Source organism: Myotis myotis, unplaced genomic scaffold, assembly GCF_014108235.1.
Source record: "Myotis myotis isolate mMyoMyo1 unplaced genomic scaffold, mMyoMyo1.p scaffold_m19_p_5, whole genome shotgun sequence".
NCBI lineage: Eukaryota > Metazoa > Chordata > Mammalia > Chiroptera > Vespertilionidae > Myotis > Myotis myotis.
This window is the reverse complement of record NW_023416357.1, coordinates 30,163,197-30,182,076: the sequence shown is the minus strand read 5'-3', so window position 1 is coordinate 30,182,076 and position 18,880 is coordinate 30,163,197. Positions and strand designations below refer to the sequence as shown.

The 18,880-nt window shown below is 37.7% G+C and overlaps 1 protein-coding gene across 6 annotated transcripts in view; it reads left to right on the top strand.

The window, feature by feature from the left end:
* The window catches only part of PDE4D (phosphodiesterase 4D), a 1,246,395-nt gene that overhangs the window by 1,048,322 nt on the left and 179,193 nt on the right, over nt 1–18,880 (top strand). For all 6 annotated transcript variants that reach the window (XM_036308159.1, XM_036308160.1, XM_036308163.1 and 3 more), the window contains 2 exons: nt 4,444–4,635; nt 14,843–14,879. In XM_036308159.1, the coding sequence (XP_036164052.1) occupies nt 4,444–4,635; nt 14,843–14,879 (229 nt within the window). The remainder of the gene's footprint in view (nt 1–4,443; nt 4,636–14,842; nt 14,880–18,880) is intronic.

Genomic DNA, 18,880 nt, shown 5'->3' with positions numbered 1-18,880 from the left:
TGGTCTAATTAGCATATTACAATTTTATTATTATAGATAATACTTAATACAGATGTGACATGTTTTGTTCTTTTTCTTCTCTATGGCTTTATGTTATATTGCCTTATGGAGAAGTACTATGTTCAAATCTGTATTTATTCAAATTCTAATCTAAGGTTGTAGGAGAAACTATAAAAGTTTGCTCACTGAATCTTTCATAATGCAAAGTCTGTTTTTCTGCAAAATCATCCACCAATACTGGCACTTGCTAATGCTTCTGTCTAGGGATTCTATAATATTACTGAATTACTCTTTCTTGGTAATGAACTTTTATTATTGGAACATTTAATGTAATGGAAATCAACCTTGCAAATAACCTCAGAGCCTGGATGCACCTCCCTCCAAAAACTGTATTCTGAATAAAGTTGTTACCAACATTTAGAGTCATTCCCCAGACCATTAGTGATACTGTTGTTACCTTACCCCAACACAATAGGCTTTCCATTTTTGTTTATGGAAATTCAATTAAGGCTTCTCAAGGTTTTGTTGTTGTTGTTTTTTAAATAAAAGTCTAATAAAATATCAGTGACCCTCTTTAGATCTGTATTCTCAATCTGTTGGTAAAGCTAACACTAGTATTTTTAGATTGACATAATTTTATCAATATTTGGTCATTACTTCCTATAAATTGTGAGATTTTATTTTCTGCATAACATTTAAGATGTTTTCATGAGTCTTTTTTATATTTTATTTTTCAATTATAGTTTACATTCAATATTATTTTGTATTGGTTTCAGATGTATAGCATAGTGGTTAGACAATCATATACTTTACAAAGTGGTCCCTCTGATATTTGCAGTTCCCACCTGGCACCATACATAGTAATTACAATATTATCGGTTATATCCTCTACACTATAACTTTCATTCCTGTAACTATTTTGTAACTACCAATTTTTACTTCTTAATCCCTTCACCATTTTTACCCAGCCACCCAACCCCTCTTCCTTCTGGCAACATCAGACTGTTCTCTGTATCTATGAGTCTGTTTCTATTTTGTTTGTTCGTTTATTTTGTTCTTTAGTTTCCACATATAAGTGAAATCATATGTTACTTTTCTTCCTCTGTCTGACTTATTTCACATAGTGTAACTCTAGGTCCCTCTGTCTGTCATGAGTCTGTAAGAACAACTTTAGGCCTTAAAAGTTAATTTACAATAGATTTTCCTTATTTAAGAAAATGATCTCCATCTAGTGGACAAAATGTTATATTACAGCCTGCAAAGAAAAGTAGCAAAGCCCCTAAAATATCCCATATTAAGCATTTTGTAATCTATTAATATTTTTTCTCTTAATAGGTAATGTCAATTGTTTTAAGATATTTATCAGTATTTTTCTAAATCTTATAGTAGAGAGTCTCTGTTAGTTAAGACTTGCTTAATGTCATTAGAAAAATATAATAATAAAAAACACAAATTGCTGATTTGGGGGTTATATTGATATTTACTCAATTGAACGAAGAAAATTAAACTAAAAATTGCACTCCTCTATTTCCTAGATTTTTGATAATGCATAGCAAGTAGGGGATACTCACTTTTATTTTTAATGGAAGAACAGACAAGATTGTGTGTGTTCAGGATGGTATGGCTATAGACAATGCAATATATAGATAAGGTACTATATAATAGTTCGCTTGAAGCCTATATAATTTTATTAACCAACTAGAGGCCCGGTGCACAAATTCGTGCACAGATGGGGTCCCTCGGCCTGCAATCGGAGCCGATCGGGCCCGGCCAGGGCTAGGGATCGCAGGAGGTTGGCTGGCTGGCTGCAGGAGGTTGGCTGTGGGAGCACACTAACCACCAGGGGTCAGCTCCTGTGTTGAGCATCTGCCCCCTGGTGGTCAGTGTGCATCATAGCTACCAGCCAGCCATCCGGTTGTCCAGTCGTAATGGTCGCTTAGGCTTTTATATATATAGATGTCACCTCAATAAATATAATAAAATTTACAATAAATAAAGCACTAAGAATATCTTCATTTTCAAGAGAAATAAAAATAACTCCTTTTTATGTGGTCACGTGATTAAGTCATCCTCACACTGAAGAGCTTCCATGACTACCGTCTTAAAACAGAAATCTCCTCCTACCCTCCTCCTATTCAGAGGTCTTGCATGTCTTTCAGATGTGTACTCAATGCCTTCAAAAGCACTCTTTAGATAAAATACTTTTCTTTTATAAGACTTTTCAGATATCCCAGCCTGGATTAATCTTATCTTCTTCAGTTTTTGTATCTTGGTGTGCTCATATTAGGTGCTTAGTAAATGCTTATTTAATTAATCATATCCATAAAGAGCTTTTCAGGGACCCCCCCAATCCGTCTCTTTAATGATTAGAGGTCTCTTTCCCCTGTGGCCTTCCCCAGGATTGCCAAAATTCCCACATACATGAAGTGGCACCTTTCTAGGTGAAACAAATGTTCCAAAGTTTGGGTGTCACAGTTACTAGCACACATTTGTGGTTTACATAATATACATTAGAACTGGAAGAGCTTCTGAAACAATAGATGATTGAATTCAGTTAGTTTAGTAACTTTGGTCAGTTAACTAACTTTCCTAAGAGCTAGTATTCTTTTCTATAAAATGAGTCTATTAATCTCTCATTGTCCTTAAAGGACCAAAGCAATGCATTTATAAAGTGACACAATTCTAAGAAAATGTTAAGTTGGAAGACATGTCTGTGACTGGTAAAGCTACATTATGAGTTTTTCCTATTTTTTTTTTAAATAGGTGGATTGATTTAGAGTCAATATTCTTGTTTAATCATAGATTCATAGGTGATCCATGTAACATTCAACTCCTAGCTTTTTCTTGCACTTTGGCTTCTAATATTAGTGTTATAACACTCTTTATTCATAATTCCAATGGATAAAATAAAATAATGTTTTGAAATTAGCTGGTTAATAGTCTGGATAAAGGTTCTACTGAGAAAAACGTTAGTAACAACTAAACTTGAATTCATTTATTTATTTATCCACTCAACAATCTTTAACCACATACCTGAGCTATCACCCTCCTCTTGGTAGAACACATGCGAGGTGTCTTTATTTTAATACTGGTTGACGTTTGACTAGAAAGCTCTTTGTGGAACGTTTATCTAGATGTCAAAAACTGTGCGTGTGTGGTTCTTTTTTCCCTCAACTCTAAAATCTGTATTGCCAAGCACAGTGCCTTTCATTCATTCAAGCATTTGTTCAAACCGCTTAGTAATGGTTTCTGAAGTGCTAAGAACACTCAGAGCCTCCATTTTCAGAAAGCTCACAGTCTAGGAATGGAGACCAAGTAGTAAGACCTTCTATTCCTGGTTAATGCTACAGATAAGGAGTGGGAAAGTGTCTTGGGAGCAGAGAGAAGGGCATCTCATGCCTTTCAAGCAAAGACTAAATCCTCAGGGATGGATACAATTAGACAGGTCACTGAAGCTTTGGCAGTGATTGCCTGACATGGTGGTTCAATATGAGCGGAGTTGCAATGTTGAGGCTGGGGAAATGGTCAACTATAATTGAAGATGAATTAATAGGACTCTTTCTCTCTAGCCAAGAAATTTGGGCTTTATCCTGAGGACAACAATGAGCTACTGAGAGGTTTTAAATTGATAAATGACATAGATTTATCATTTAAGAAGAATCACTCTTAGTCCAGGGTAGAAAATGGATGCAAGAGACTAATTTAAAGGCTATTATAATAATGTAGGTGAGAGTTGATGGAACCCTGGACTCAATGTATTGGCAGTGAATGGAGGGAAGTGGCTACAATAGAAATTGATGATTGGATAAGTATAGGCAGAAAGGGAGAAAAGCCAGCCCAGGTTTAGGGAAGCAATGATATTGGATATATAAGAAGTACTTGTTGAATTGAACCCAAATATTTAGTCAATGACTATGTATTTGTTCTTTTCCTGAAAGGAATTCTGTACTTAGGAGAATTATTCTTTTCAGAATGATTCCTTTTAACTGAAGTTGAGTTAAGGAATCTTTTTTTTTTTTGCCAAGGGCCATTTGAATATTTGTAACATTCGAGGGCCTACAAAATTATCAGCTTAAAAATTAGCCTGCTATATTTGGTCAAATATTTAATTAACTCACCACTAATATCTTGGCAGGGCCAGAGCAAATGATTTCACGGGCCTTATATAGCCCACCGGCCGGATGTTCCCCATCCTTGGTAGAGAGACCTATGTCTTGTATCGAGTTGGTTAACAAAAGTATCAAGCATCCCAAAGCTTAGGAAGACAAGAGTATGAGGTCAATGTGTTCCTTTACTTTTGTGTATTGTAGTATTATTGTTTTTTAACACCAGGAATCAGCTATAAATTTTCCTACTGTCAATTCCTAAACTGAAATCTCCCTTTACTAAAATGTCAACATGCAAGTATTCACTTCAATGCCATTTCTTCTCCTTCCTTTACAGTTTTGATGTGGACAATGGCACATCTGCGGGACGGAGTCCCTTGGATCCCATGACCAGCCCAGGATCTGGGCTAATTCTCCAAGCAAACTTTGTCCACAGTCAACGTCGCGAGTCGTTTCTGTATCGATCCGACAGCGATTATGACCTCTCTCCAAAGTCTATGTCCCGGAACTCCTCCATCGCCAGTGATATGTAAGTACAAGAGTGGGCAAAGAGAAGAGGGAGCTTCTATAGGAAACCAAGTTAATCTATCTCTAGAGTTGATGATGTCATAAAACCAATGATATTCGTTTGCCGTATCATTCTAGAATTTAGAAAGAATGATGAGGGAAATCATGCAATCTGAAGATAAATGGTAGATTTAACTTGAGGACACTGTCACTCTTGAAAAGAAACATTTATTTTCCCATAGATACATTGTCTGGGGAAAGTGAGAGTTAAATTTTTAATGGAAACATTTACACTTAAAAATCTCTATATATAAAAGTCTAAGTCAGGGGTGGGAAAACTTTTTGACTCGAGGGCCACAATGGGTTCTTAAACTGAACTCAGAAGAAGGAGCTGTGGCCGTGTTTCCCGACGTTGCCATGTTAACACTGCTGCTGGTGAAGGAGCGGAGGGGAGAGCAAGAGAACCTTCCGCTCTTTCGGCTCCGCAGGCCGGATAGAACAGCCAAACGGGCCAGATCTGTCCCGCGGGCCATAGTTTGCCCACAGCTGGTCTAAGTGAACATTCAACTGTTCGACCAGTAGCTATGATGTGCACTGACCACCAGGAGGCAGACACTCAATGTGCAAGGCATGGAAACATGGAACAGACTGATGGATCTCAGAGGGACTGGGGGAGGGGAAGGGGGAGGAAGAGATTAACCAAAGATCTTATATGCAGACTAGAGGCCTGGTGCACAGGTTTGTGCACTGGTGGGGTCCCTCAGCTTGGCCTGTGGGGATTGGCCTGAAACTGGCAGTCTGACATCCCCCGAGGGGTCCCAGATTGTGAGAGGGCACAGGCCAGCCCGAGGGGCCCCACTGGTGCACGAATCTGTGCACTGGGCCTCTAGTTAGCTTATATTCACATTGGTCCTGAGTTTTAGCTACCCAGTCACATGCATATTTTCTAGAATTTCGAAAAACTTTAAGCTCAGTTTGAAAACCCCTGTGATATTACAGTGCACAGCATTTTGAATATGTCTCAGTTGATGTGCCATACAGATGTTAGCGCTGGTTTGCCAGATCATTCGAGAGGTCTTTGTGGGGGTTGCTTAAATTAAACGATTTCTGGAATATGAATTGCTAGAGGCCAGCACAGAAAATATTAGACAGACTTACATATCACTTAAATGATGGTACAGCTTAGAAAATAATTAAGACTGATAAGCAGGTTTGCAGATCATACACTATTATTAGCTCATTTTCTCAGCACAATCCAATCCTGTGTTTATTGTCATGTTCTGCAGCTTTCTAAGTTGTGGAGACTTCTAAATAGAACCTTCCTCTCACTCAGTATTTGCACTGTCATCTGTGGCAGTTCTTCCCTCTGTATGTAGTCATCCCCACTTCCCTCATCTGCATCTAGATATTTATCTAACAACATTGCCATTTTCTCATGACACCATCTCAGAAACTCAGGACAGGTGGCAATTCATCTTAACATATATGAGGCCTCTGAGGGTCTAGGGTTAGTCTTGGCATCCTAACAGATCACCTATTGGTCTGAATAGGGCTTTAGACGTGAAATTGTACTTTTCCTCATTTTCACAGCATATAGCTGTGGGTTGCCATTTTATTAACACTTGTAAAGTGATAATACAATTAATGCTCTAGCCTCCCTAGGAATGAGCAACTAAACTGCTACCAATTTTTATTCAAACACTGAATTACTAAACTTTTCTGTGTAGCTGTCCCTGGGTGAAGCATTGCAGGAAATATAATAAAATCATAAAACAATGTTCTTGATTTCAAACGATGCATAATCTGTGAAATAACAGATCTCAGATCAAATGGTTAGTGGAAAAGACAGTATGTGAGCCCTAATTTGTGTCCTTATGGACTACAGGGGAAAGCATCTCACTGTCCACTTTAATAATGTACAAGTCTATGCTATCTTTCAAAAGATATGCATTTTTCCTTTTTTTTGCATTTAAAATTCTTCAGTAAGTTATATCTCCCCAAAGATCTACATCTGTCCTCTACATTTCTTTACCATGTTGTGTTGCCTTAATATTCTGAAATCTATCTCCCATTCATATTGACCCCTGAAAATCCATTCATTCAAGACTTGAAATAAATACATTCCACTTCCATAAAGTGGAAGGCATGTTGCCAGTTATTAGACGAAGTGCATAGTGGTTTTCATCTCCCAGCTTTTATCATTGTTGTGTTCTCTGTTCCCTCCTACTCACAGGTCTCTCCTTTACCAGCTCCTCTTATCACCCCTTAGCATACTGCATTTCCCCAAAGGATAGCCCCTCACCCTCTGTAGCACTTAAACGCTTTCTATAAATCTGCACTTTCTTATCCCACTGTGCCTCACAATCATTAATTAATACATGTTCATCATTCGTAAATGAGCTTCAGATCTGTAGCACTTAATTGCATCCTGGAAATTGACACTTTTTTGTACTCATTAATTAGTACATACAGGTCTACAGTTGTTCTTATGGAAAATAATACGATAATTAATAAATGATAATACAGGAATAAACTTGTGTATTCACAACTGTAAACCTATTTTTGCCCATTATTTATCATTAATTTCTTATATTAAGGTGTCCACTCTTCTTCATCCCAAAACAACTTCCTTTTTCCAATGGCTCTATTTCTCTGTTATTTTTATCCCACTTTCTTGGGTTTGAAGCTTAAGACATTTAGTCATTCACTTACACATAATTAACACACTTATGATGTTTATAACACCATCTATGAGGCATTTACTAAACTATGGAAGCAGAGAGGAGCAGGAGAGTTTGCCACCCAGGGAAAGCCAGGCTAAAGGAGCAACGTTTGCATAACATGAGGCACCAGAAATCATGGCTCAGTTAAGGAATGACAGTCTGGTTGGTGTGAGTAGGGAACTGTGACGGAAGAGAAAGACTATTTGAATACAGTGTATGGGACCTAAAAGCCACAATAGTTTGTAGCTGGATTTGACATGGTCAAATTCTTACTTTCATTGCATTCTGATTGATCTATTGTTGAATGATTACATATCAGAGTTACTGCAGGGAAGTGGATCATGTTGAAATTCACAGAAAAAAAAGGTTAAATAGGAAGGAGGCCCAGGTGCAGGGAGGGGTGCTGGGATGAAGAGGCTGGTCCAGATGCAAAGGGCTTACGGAACGGGGTGTGTGTGTGTGTGTGTGTGTGTGTGTGTGTGTGTGTGTGTGTGTGTTGGGGCACTGGCAGTGGGGAAGGAGAATGAAAGGAAATGCTCTTGATGATTTATATGTGTTGTTCTAGTTACACTTCCCTATTAAGAAAACCCCTTAGAAGTTTCAAATTCAAACAGTACCAGTGAAGGTTTGTGATTATCTCTTTGAATGAAATATTTTGGAAAGCCTTTAAATGCTCTTTAAATTGAAATATAACCATTTAATTTATTGAGAAAGTGAGAAGGAAAATATCACTTCCTAATAGACAGGATGTCATCACCTTATTGTTTATAAATAGGCACTCATTACATAGCTGAGGCACAAGGAGAAAGTAAGATGCATGATGGTTATAATGGTAGTCATAGGTCCATTACATGCATATGCCACCCTTCACTTCTCCAAGTAGCTTCACATCTGCTCTCTCATTTGGCACTTTTCACAGTCCCATGGATAGGGACACTCGTTATGTCATTTTACAGATGAGAGATCTAAGGTCCTGAGAGCTTAACCTTTTTCAAAACATACAACAAACACTTTGATAGTTTCTAGGAGAACATTATTTTGATGAGGCCACTTAAGCAAAGTGCTACGCACTATTGCAGGAAAACTGCTGAGAAACAGAAGTACCTGTTGGCCAAATATATTGACAAAATTCGTTAGTCGGCACTATGAACATTTGGTTTTCATTTATATTTTAAGAATAAAATAAGATAATAGCTCAGATTGGTCAGAGAAGTAATAAAGAAAATATGTGGCCAACTCTTGGAGATTATATATATGTGTGTATATACACACACACACACACACACACACACACACACACACACACACACACACATACAGGACAAGGCTAAACTCAGCATCTGAAAATCCTATATAGCAGAGGAGAAGTTCCCTTTAGCTTCTGCTCAGAAGATTTTCATATCATTTGCTAAATGTTTTCCCAACTGAGGGGTGTATTCATTGGCTGCATTTTTAATGAGTTTCATTTTCTTACACATTTAGCCATTATTGATAGCACCTAATTTATGCCAGTGTATTGTTTGAGACACTATAGATCCATGAAAACAAGATAAAAGTTTTGTTTGGATCATGCATTTCTGTCTTTTGTTTTTTAAAAAAATTATAGATAGAGAAGGAGGCTTACTCAGTCAATATAGAGATTTCTATATAAATCTCTATTTTCACTTACACATCATTCACTTTAAATATTTGCTTGTCAGTGTTAGATCCTTAGTGCATTGTTCTTAATGTCTTCTGTATTGTTTCTGAAGCTATATAAGAAAAATTAATCACACTGCTGGAACAATTATGTGATGTGTTTCTTGACACAAGATATGCTGGGGAGTATTAAATCCTCCTCACTACATCCCTGCAATATGAGACATAAAGATGTGCTTCACAGGTACGGCAAAAGAGAGCCTTCAAGAAAAACCAAGTCAGGAATAGCGAACATGGGGCTCTGAGGTCCTGGTCATGTGTGCTGAAGAGACATCCCCATGATCCCATCTGCTGATGGCCCTTTCTCTCAGGCGTTGTTCCCGCTTTCCTTAAGGGTCTTGAGACTTCAGAGTTTTTCTTAACTAGACTGAAAAACTCATTTGCTGTCCCTGACTACTGCAGGTATGTCTAAACATATGTAAGGCATTAGTTCCTACTTTCCTCTTATCAAACACAGACAAGTTAGAAGCAGAAAGAGAAAGAACAGCTTGCACCTCAGCACATGTGGGAGGCTGCACTGGGACCGGAAATCACTGACGCAGTTCAGTGAAGGACTTTGTCTCCTGGCAAATGTTATGAATGATCCCCAGACCATTGTGTCACTTCCAGAGAGAACACGCCTGCCTGCACATCGCATGTTTCCATGTCTCATATCCATGCCCGCTTTGAGACTTAGAGAAGTTCAAATTAAATGTGTTATTTCCACCATGGCCAGTTTTGTTTCTTTGGCTGTTTTTTTTTTTTTAATTGTTTTTCGTTTTTGGTGGGGTTGTTTTGTTTTCAGAAAAATCAGAACATAAGCATTCTGATTTACATGTTACCTAAAGGTCCCTTGGGTGATTTTTTTAAATACATTAAAATAAAATTTTCATCTAATCGTGGCTATTTTCAGTTGTGAATATATTTTTACAGAAGCTGAAAAGAAGGCAGTTGATAAAAAGAACTCTTACATGAAATCATGGAGTTGATGTCATGTGTTGACTGCACGCTTTGGGGGTTATTTTTATTATTATTTTTAATACCGTCTTTTCTTGGAAGCGATCTAACTGAAGTTTTGTAAAGATTGCTCAAGAGCTGTGCAGCTCAACAAGATCGCCATTAGTCATAGTGGCTTCTTAATGTAAATGAATTAACATTAAAAAAGAAAAAAACAGTTCTTCAGTTGCACCAGCCACATTCAAGTGCTAAGGGGCCGCATGTGGCTAGAGGATAATGTATTGCATGATGGAGTGTTTCCATCATTGCAGAAATTTCTGTGGGCAGTGCTGTTTCAGAGTCTAGAATATGTATGGCTCTGTGGCTTCAGCATAGCTGAATCCATGTGAGGGTGCAGAAAGCAGCATGAAGTGGTGGAAACTACAGTGTTGTAAAGCCTGCATATAAACCCAGCTGCACTGCACATTTCCATGCCTTAGGATTTCATGACTCAGTAAGTCTTTATCCGGGAGACTGAGCTGGGGTTACTAACTGCTCACTTTGTAAGTAAAGGATTCTAACAAGAAAATTTCCATCAACATACACAATCACTTTAGAAGTAAAAAATAAAGGGTATATTCTCAGAATGAAAGAGTTTTTCAAAAGAACTTAGCTTTTTTAAAACCTCACTCCGTGGTCCCTGTTTGTTCATCAGTTTATTTTGTTCATTAGATTCTTTTTGAAATTAGAAAATATTTTTATAGATACTTTTGAAAACAATTTGTCTTTCATGCCATCATATAACTGACACGCTTGAGGGCACTTATGGACATCATAAACCTTCTCTAACAAAGCCTAAATTTTTATTTTATGACAAGTAAAGAACAGATTATACTTTAGATTAGAGCATTTTTTGCTTATGTTGCATTAACTCCGATTTCATTTCCTTTATCATCGGTATATGTGATATAAGCACACGTGGGCCAAAATTCAGGGGTCTTGTTTTAGGATTTTTGTTGGCCAATATCAGGCCAGTCTTTAATTTTTAAATTGCTAATAAGAAGTGAGCAAATTATTTAAATTTCAGAAGACTTAATAACTTCTAAGGTCATATCTACTTCTAAAGTTATATGATTTTTTGGTTTTTAATTTTTTAAGACTTTCCTTTTTAGAGCAGATTTAGATTCATAGTACATTATGTTAGGTATTTGTTTATTTCAGGTCTGTACTTCAGTGAACAGGGGAGTGGAGACTGGTGAGTAGGTATGGCTAATCCTTGGGTGTTGTCAAATAGCTTAGGCACCTGGAAACATTTGTATGTACATATCAAAAATGAGAACCTACTTCTTTCCCTATAATTCTAAAAGGGGTAGATCAAGGGTGAATTAATAAATGGGTGATAGTTTTGAGTCTAAGGAAAGAAAGATATCAGGATTTCAAAATACCAATTTTCCGTATGTTTGCCAATTCCCTAATCCTATTGACAAACTCAGAGGCGAACTTCTTTCTAATTTTATAGCAATAGGATGCAGCACAGAAGATCAAAAAGTGTTCTCAAGATTGGACTTAGAAAGTAAGCCTCAGCCCGCGGCTCCTCTTCAGCGCGCTGGTTCATAAGACCACGTGTCATGCTGGAATTTGTGATGCGTGATGTTCAGAGGCAGCAGCTACTCTGTGCCACTAATGCTCTTAGTATCACAGGCTTGGGGTTCTTTGCTCAGTAACGTGTAAACTTTCTGCTAATTAATTGCATCTCCTTTTCCTTCTGGTTTGGTGATGATAAAGCAGGGAAAGGTTTCTGGGTCCCAATGAGGTCCCTGTAAGAGGGTTTGCTGTTGGATGTCCCTCCTTTTGTTTTTCCCAACGTTTCTGGCTTCTTCATGCAGAAAGAATCAGGATAGAAAAATAGAGTCATAGGTGATATGCAAATAGGAGAAGGATGGCCAAAGGCAGAGGGTCATTCTTGACTGCAGGGTCATTCCACTTTGGAAAAACAGAAAATTCAATAGCGTGCTGGAAGCCTTCTATGCCCCTACTTCCAGTGGTGCTGGCTCAGACTCACTCAGCAAGAAGTCGGCAAGAAAAGGACATAGTGCGTAACCTGCCTTTTATTGAGAAATTTGCCACTGAAATGCTAGAAATAATCTTACTGTTACCAAAATGAGACGATTGATGTATTTGCCAAACACAACTTCTGGGTAATTCAGGTTCTTCTTGCTGAGCGTAGGGGAGAAGCAGCACCCCTCAAACCCAGGCTGGAGGAGGTGACATGGGAACCAGGGCAGGTGACTAAGCACCTCCTTCCACACGTGAGACTAGAGATCGGCATGGCACTGACTCTGCTGTGACTGTTACCAGAGTACCAATTTCCTCATCACATATGTCCACACACTCATACACACCACATACATGCATTAACGTGCACATGCATGCATGCATTGACATGCATGTGTATGCACACATAGATGCACACATACACACATTAACATGCATACTCTCACACACATAGAGACAGACAGATAATGTCAAAGCTTTATTTATGATCCCACCGCCCACCCTAACTTTCCCTTCCTGTCACCCATAAGTACTCCACTTCTTAAAAGAAGCAATTTTTTCCTAAAGCATACCCCAGTTGGTTTTTTTAAAAGTTTGTTGTTGTTATGCTTGTTTGTTTTCATTTAAATGGAAGACAATGTTGTTTAATCTTCTCCAGAAAAGTCATGTCACCAGGAAGTACAATTTCAGGTCTCTCGGCAATGATCATTGTGCAAATTTGAATCTAGCGTCTCCCCAATTATAGGAGTTCCTAACAGTCTCTTCCCATTTTAGGAAGCAGCAATAAAGTGCAGCATTTCAGAGTCATTTTCTATCATAAGTTTTTTTGGTGTGTATATTTACTCAATTCATTAAAACTCACACATACTTTAAGCCAAATTATATACAATAACAGAATGATCTTCTATGAATCTTAACTGCCAAATCTGTTATTTTATTATAAGCAAATTTTAATTCTATCCTAATATAGGATACAATTAAAATATGCTTATATTTGTTTTCTTCCATATCAAAATAATATATATTTTACATGCATTATTGTACTTGTGACAGGGGACCTGATAAGACATCTTAATATTAAGGTGCAGACTCAGGCAAAGATTTTAAAATTATATATTCAGTACATATTCAAAGATAATGTAAGCATTACATAATTTTGAGAAGAAAGGGATTATAGTATATAACCTGCCCTTTAACGAGAATATTTGTCACTGAAATGCTAGAAATAATTTTACTGTTACTAAAATGAGACAATCAAGTAATTTCTGGGTAATTCAAAAGAGTAAAATGTCTTCGTCATTAAAGTTATAACTGTCTATGTACTTTGACAGAGAAAGAAAGCAAGACTGATAAATTATTTTAAATATTATATATTCTAAATACATCTATAGTGCTGGGGAATGAAATGCAACCAAAGGCAGAATTAAGTGTTTTAAAAGACATTCACACCCTTTGGGCTTGGAGTGATTCAAACCAATGTTATTCATGTAAAAAATTAGAAAACTTATTTCCAGAGATTAATCCCCATGGGTGATGTGCCTTGGTCAAGATGACTTAGTTCTTAGACAATAAACTTTGCAGTCGGGCAATTGCAAAGAATAAAATGGAAGAAAACAATGTACCTTGGGAAAATATCTAGATTTCATGTTATCTTAGTTTTGACTATCTGAATAAACTCTACAAAGAACAGGTGCCCCTCAAAAAATGTTAATTCTGAAACTAAGGGGGTGCAAAATAACACGGTTTCCTTTAAATTGTGTTCCAACCTTTTTCTGCTTTTAATTTTCCCACACTCTGAATTTCAGGATCTCTGTGTAATTTGATGACGATCATAACAACTGGTCCAATTATTGGTAATGAGCCGTTTACTAACGTCACCCGTACGCTGAAGCTGACGTCCTGAGAGCTGTTGTAGGTCACTTAGGACCTTCTCAGAGTTCATGAGTGACTGAACGGTTCGGTTGCAGGGCTCTAAGTCAGGGTCATGTCCAGCTTTCTGTGTCGAATAACTGCCTTCACTTTGGATTAAAGAGCTTCAGCGAGCCAGGTCAAGAACTGTCCCATGGAGATTTTGGAAATCCTTCTCACAAATTATCATGCTAAGCAATACCACAAAAGGGCTCTGGGCCCTGGTTTCACACTTCCCTCCGAGTTGCACAACTTTCCTTGCCTTTCCCTGTCCCTCTGGGACACGTCATGCTGACACCTTGCTCTTGCATCCCAGGCACAGTGTGGCGGGGGTTGCTGCAGCAACAGCACACACGGGGTAACATTCCCCCGTAATTACAGCGGCTGGGACGTGAGTCAGTTGAAAAGTTGCACTGGGTTTTTATTAGGGTATGATGCAGTCCCGTGTCATCTACAGTTCCCAGCCCATCCAAGACTCACACACCATGATGCGGAACACGCAAGGCTCATCACCTTCACATGGTAGATGGACCAGGGGCCTCTCACCAAAGCCACTGCCGTTGCTAGCTCCTTCCACAGCACCCTTTCCTGGTATCCACAGGGAGGGGCCAAGAGCAAAACTCAGGCCCCGCTGCTTGAACTCTGTTTCTACTAATGCGTATCCTGTGTGCTTCTTTAATAAGCAACAGTGACCTTGGCTGATGGCCAAGAAGCTCCCCTTCTTACCCAGGAAACTGAACAATAGTTAGCGTCCCAGGAGACATGCTTTCATCCCAGTGGCTGGGAAGAGCTTGTGCTGAAGAGTAAGGATGGAATTACTGTAATTCTCTATGGGAATTTAGGAAAGTGGACCTTACCGTTGGACATTGATCAAAAGTGGCCAAAGAGTTAGTCGATAACCTCTAACACTGGATTTGCTTTATTTTCCAGACACGGAGATGACTTGATTGTGACTCCATTTGCTCAGGTAAGCACAGTTTGGTGCATGGGCAGTTTTCTCATTGGAAATTTAATTTGGGGGATTAGTTCTGGTTCTTCATTTTCAAACACAAGTACAAATACAAATTCTATGGTTCATTCAAGTAAGTCGAAGGCAGTTCTAGAAAATGTGACCTTGGCCATATTGGTGCGTTTCCTCTAAACCCATACACCTGAAGAGTTCTTTGCTCCAAATCACAGATTACCTAAGTGACATTTAAATGGGACCATGCTTTCTTAAGGGACAGAGCACTAGGAGCAGAAGGCCATATCATGGATTAAATTACATTCAGTATAATTAGGTACATGATCAGTGCTTGACATTGAATATTCCAATTCAGCCTCATGCTTTATGTGCTCCATTTTTTACATGTCATTTGTACAAAGATTTAACTGAATGATGTATTTGTATTTCTTTGTTCCTTTTAAATATACACATCATGAAAATACTTTAACCACGTGACACAAATACTAGAAGGTGATAAAATGATCTAAAGCAGCGGTTCTCAACCTGTGGGTCGCGACCCCTTTGGAGGTCGAACGACCCTTTCACAGGGGTCACCTAAGATCATCCTGCATATCAGATATTTACATTATGATTCATAACAGTAGCAACATTACAGTTATGAAGTAGCAATGAAAATAATTTTATGGTTGGATCACAACATGAGGAACTGTATTTAAAGGGCCGAAGGTTGAGAACCACTGATCTAAAGCATTTTGAAATATATATAAAATGGTTGATGACCAGATATTTTTTTTTACATAGACCAGTGCTCCTCAACCATAGCTACACACTAGAATCACCTAGAAAGCTTTTATTCTAGGCTGCATCCCTGATCAATTGAATTCAAAAATCTGGGCCCAGTATTTTTCCAGAAAAAGATGAGAGCCTCTGGTGTAGGCAGACTTAGGACAGAATGGAGTAAAACTGATTTAACTTGGGGCGTGAGACAGGTTTCAAGCCGACGCGGACTGTTAACAAGAAATGTTAAATATTGGAATATGGGTAATCCAGAGAGATTATAAAAAAATAATCATGTCAGACTAGCTCTAGTGCCTTGGGCAACTAATTAAACTTCTCTAAGACTTCTTTTTTCCAGTTGGTAAAATTGGAGGGAAATGCTGTATAATGATAAGCCCGAGTTCAAACCCCATCTCCTCCTCCTGCTAAATGAATGGCCTTGGGCCAGTCACTGAATTCTTCCAAGCGGGGTTTCCTCCTAAATGACAGTGCCAAGAGCACCCACCTCCTGGGGTTGTTAAGAGATTGAAATAATACCAGGCTTGTAAAGTAGCATCACTTCTATAAAACAAAATGCTTAATGAATGTTTAGTGTTGTCGGTAAGGGCTTTTTCACTTATAAAATGTCACACTAGGTGTTGTTTTAAAAAACGATTAATGACAATGTTTGGATAGTAGAATTATGTATAATTCTTTCACTTTTTCAAGTTTTCTGAAATTTTTAATGGTTATAATTTAGATGAAACATTTAATGAATCCATAAATAATACAACTGTATAATAGTAATTTTTTTAAATTAATGAAGGCAGTTAAAAGTACAATAAAACCACCGCCCTTTTCAGACAGTTCGTGTCTTGTTTGCTTAAGGTTTCACTGGATATCATAAATTATTTCTAGTAACTATATTTCTATATTCAAAATAATGTATGCTCACATGTTTTAATCATGTTTTGTGATAGCAAAATTATTGAAAATTAAATATTTTTAATTGCTTATTAATGAGAACCCATAATTTTTTCTAAGAGCTGAGAACTGAGTGAAAACATAATCAGGCAAAATATATAAATAACCATCACCAAATATAGAAACAATCTCCCAACCCGAGATTACTCAGGTAGCTATTCTTGCTTCTAACTAAAATCTCTAGATATTGTTATAAGAAGAATATAGCTAAATATATGAAAAAATGAAAAAATATTTTGCACATGATACCTTCTTGCTTCAAGTAGTATTTATTAATTTCTAATATATATATATTAATAAATTTGACTTGGTCTTTATCATTAGTGCTCTTAAATTCTAAGGAAATCTCCTCTTTTAAATAATCAGATTTTTCGTATAGTGTACCTCTATAATTTCTAAAAAACTAGTAGAATTTCAGTACACTGAGAAATATATATGTGTGTAAAATACCACTTAGTCTGTGCTAGTAAACTGTTTAAATAAATATGTGTACTTAACACCCTCAGAAATTAGAACTTTAAAGATAAACCAACTTGGTAATATATAGGCATATCTGATGCCCGAAAGGAATCTGGAATGCATTTAGAAGAGTTTGCTTATGATTAGCTTGATGACTCATATCACCTTGAAGAAGGTGGCCATTGCCCCAAAGGCTGCAGATTCTTTTTAAGTGGTTTCAACATAGTTTTCGCAAATGGAATTTTCTAGGATATGTGGTCTATAAAGTTCCAGTAGAATTTTTTTTTTTAAAAAAAGCATATTAAAAACCCTGACCAATTTCACCACTAATAGAGCATCTTTGGGAAACCAGATAAGAAAGAAGGGTTAGTAGCAGTCTTATCTTAAGCCCTATTAGGCACAACCACCTTATTTTGTGGACCTACCCAATAACTCCTCAAATTTTCAATACAAGATAGAATAGTCACCATTGAATGCTAAATATTATTATGCTTAAAAATATAAGATGTTTATGTCACTTGAGGTGATACCATTATTATTCAGCCTAATATACCACAGTGCTTTTGCCAATGGACAGAAGACAGTTGATGTTAGGCAAGTCTCTCAGAGACATGTTCAAATAGACCAAAGAATTCTCCGCTTTCCCCAGCATGCTTTGGGGTTTGGAATGTCATCCTAAATTCTTCTACCTTCAAAATAATCTATTTTTGCATAGAGACTATAGAAAAGATAGATAAGCAAAAGGAAGAAAAGATAATTTCCTGTAATTCCAAACACCAAAATAGCTAGTATTGACATTTTTTTTTATATATCTCTTTAGGCTTATTTTTCTGTGCATATTTTCTTTACCATAATTCTTTTTGTTGTTATTTGTTTGTTAACCGTTACCCAAGGATACTTTTCCCATTGCTTTTCAGAGAAAGAGTGGAAGGGAGGGAGGAAGGAAGGGGGAGAGAGAAAAAGAGAGAGATTGAGAGAGAGAGATCAATGTGAGAGAGACACATGGATCAGTTGCCTCCCACAGGAGCCCCAATTGAGGTATGTGTCCTTGAACAGGAATCGAACGGAGACCCTTCAGTGCATAGGTTAATGCTCCAACCACTGGACCACCCACCAGGGCTTTACCCTAAGTCTTTAAAATGAGCCTCCCACTATCTAACATGGACAAAGGTCTTCTCCCAAACCCATTTCATCTTCTGTTGTTCTTTAGAACTCATTTCTTCTATGCCTGAGTGTGTCTCCAAAACACAAAAGGATCCCTCCATTTTTCCTCCAGTTGTGGTTTCCTGTGATGCTAAGAGAATAAACTATTAAATTATAGGAGAATTTAGGAAGTCATGCAAGGATATATCCCATGTTCATGGACAGGGCTGAAGCCCAAATCATCTTGAATGGACATCATCGTCAGAAAGGATCCTACAGTAACCCTCCCATGTCCACAACACTGCCAGGGTTAGAAATTCTTGCTGGTGTGTTTAAACTATACTCTCTTCCACTCTCAATTTATTATGTTATTCCCTTGTAAGCTCAGCATCCTCTTTATCTTCAGAAGAAGTGACAGCTTTAAACATTGGGTTTATTTCTATTTTGAAATATTCTCCTATGTTCATGCTAAAATCTTTGGTGTGGGGATTTCCTTAGGCACGAAGGCTAAATATTGAGAAGAATCCCAAAGCCACGCCATGTCCTACCACTTGGCAACTGGCATCTTTCTCCCAAGAGTGCAGGAACAATTTGGCCAAAGTTCTTGCAGGGGCAAGGAAGCACAACACTGATGAAATGCAGGAAACCCTACTTTGTAGTCAGCTGCCTCTGGACCCACC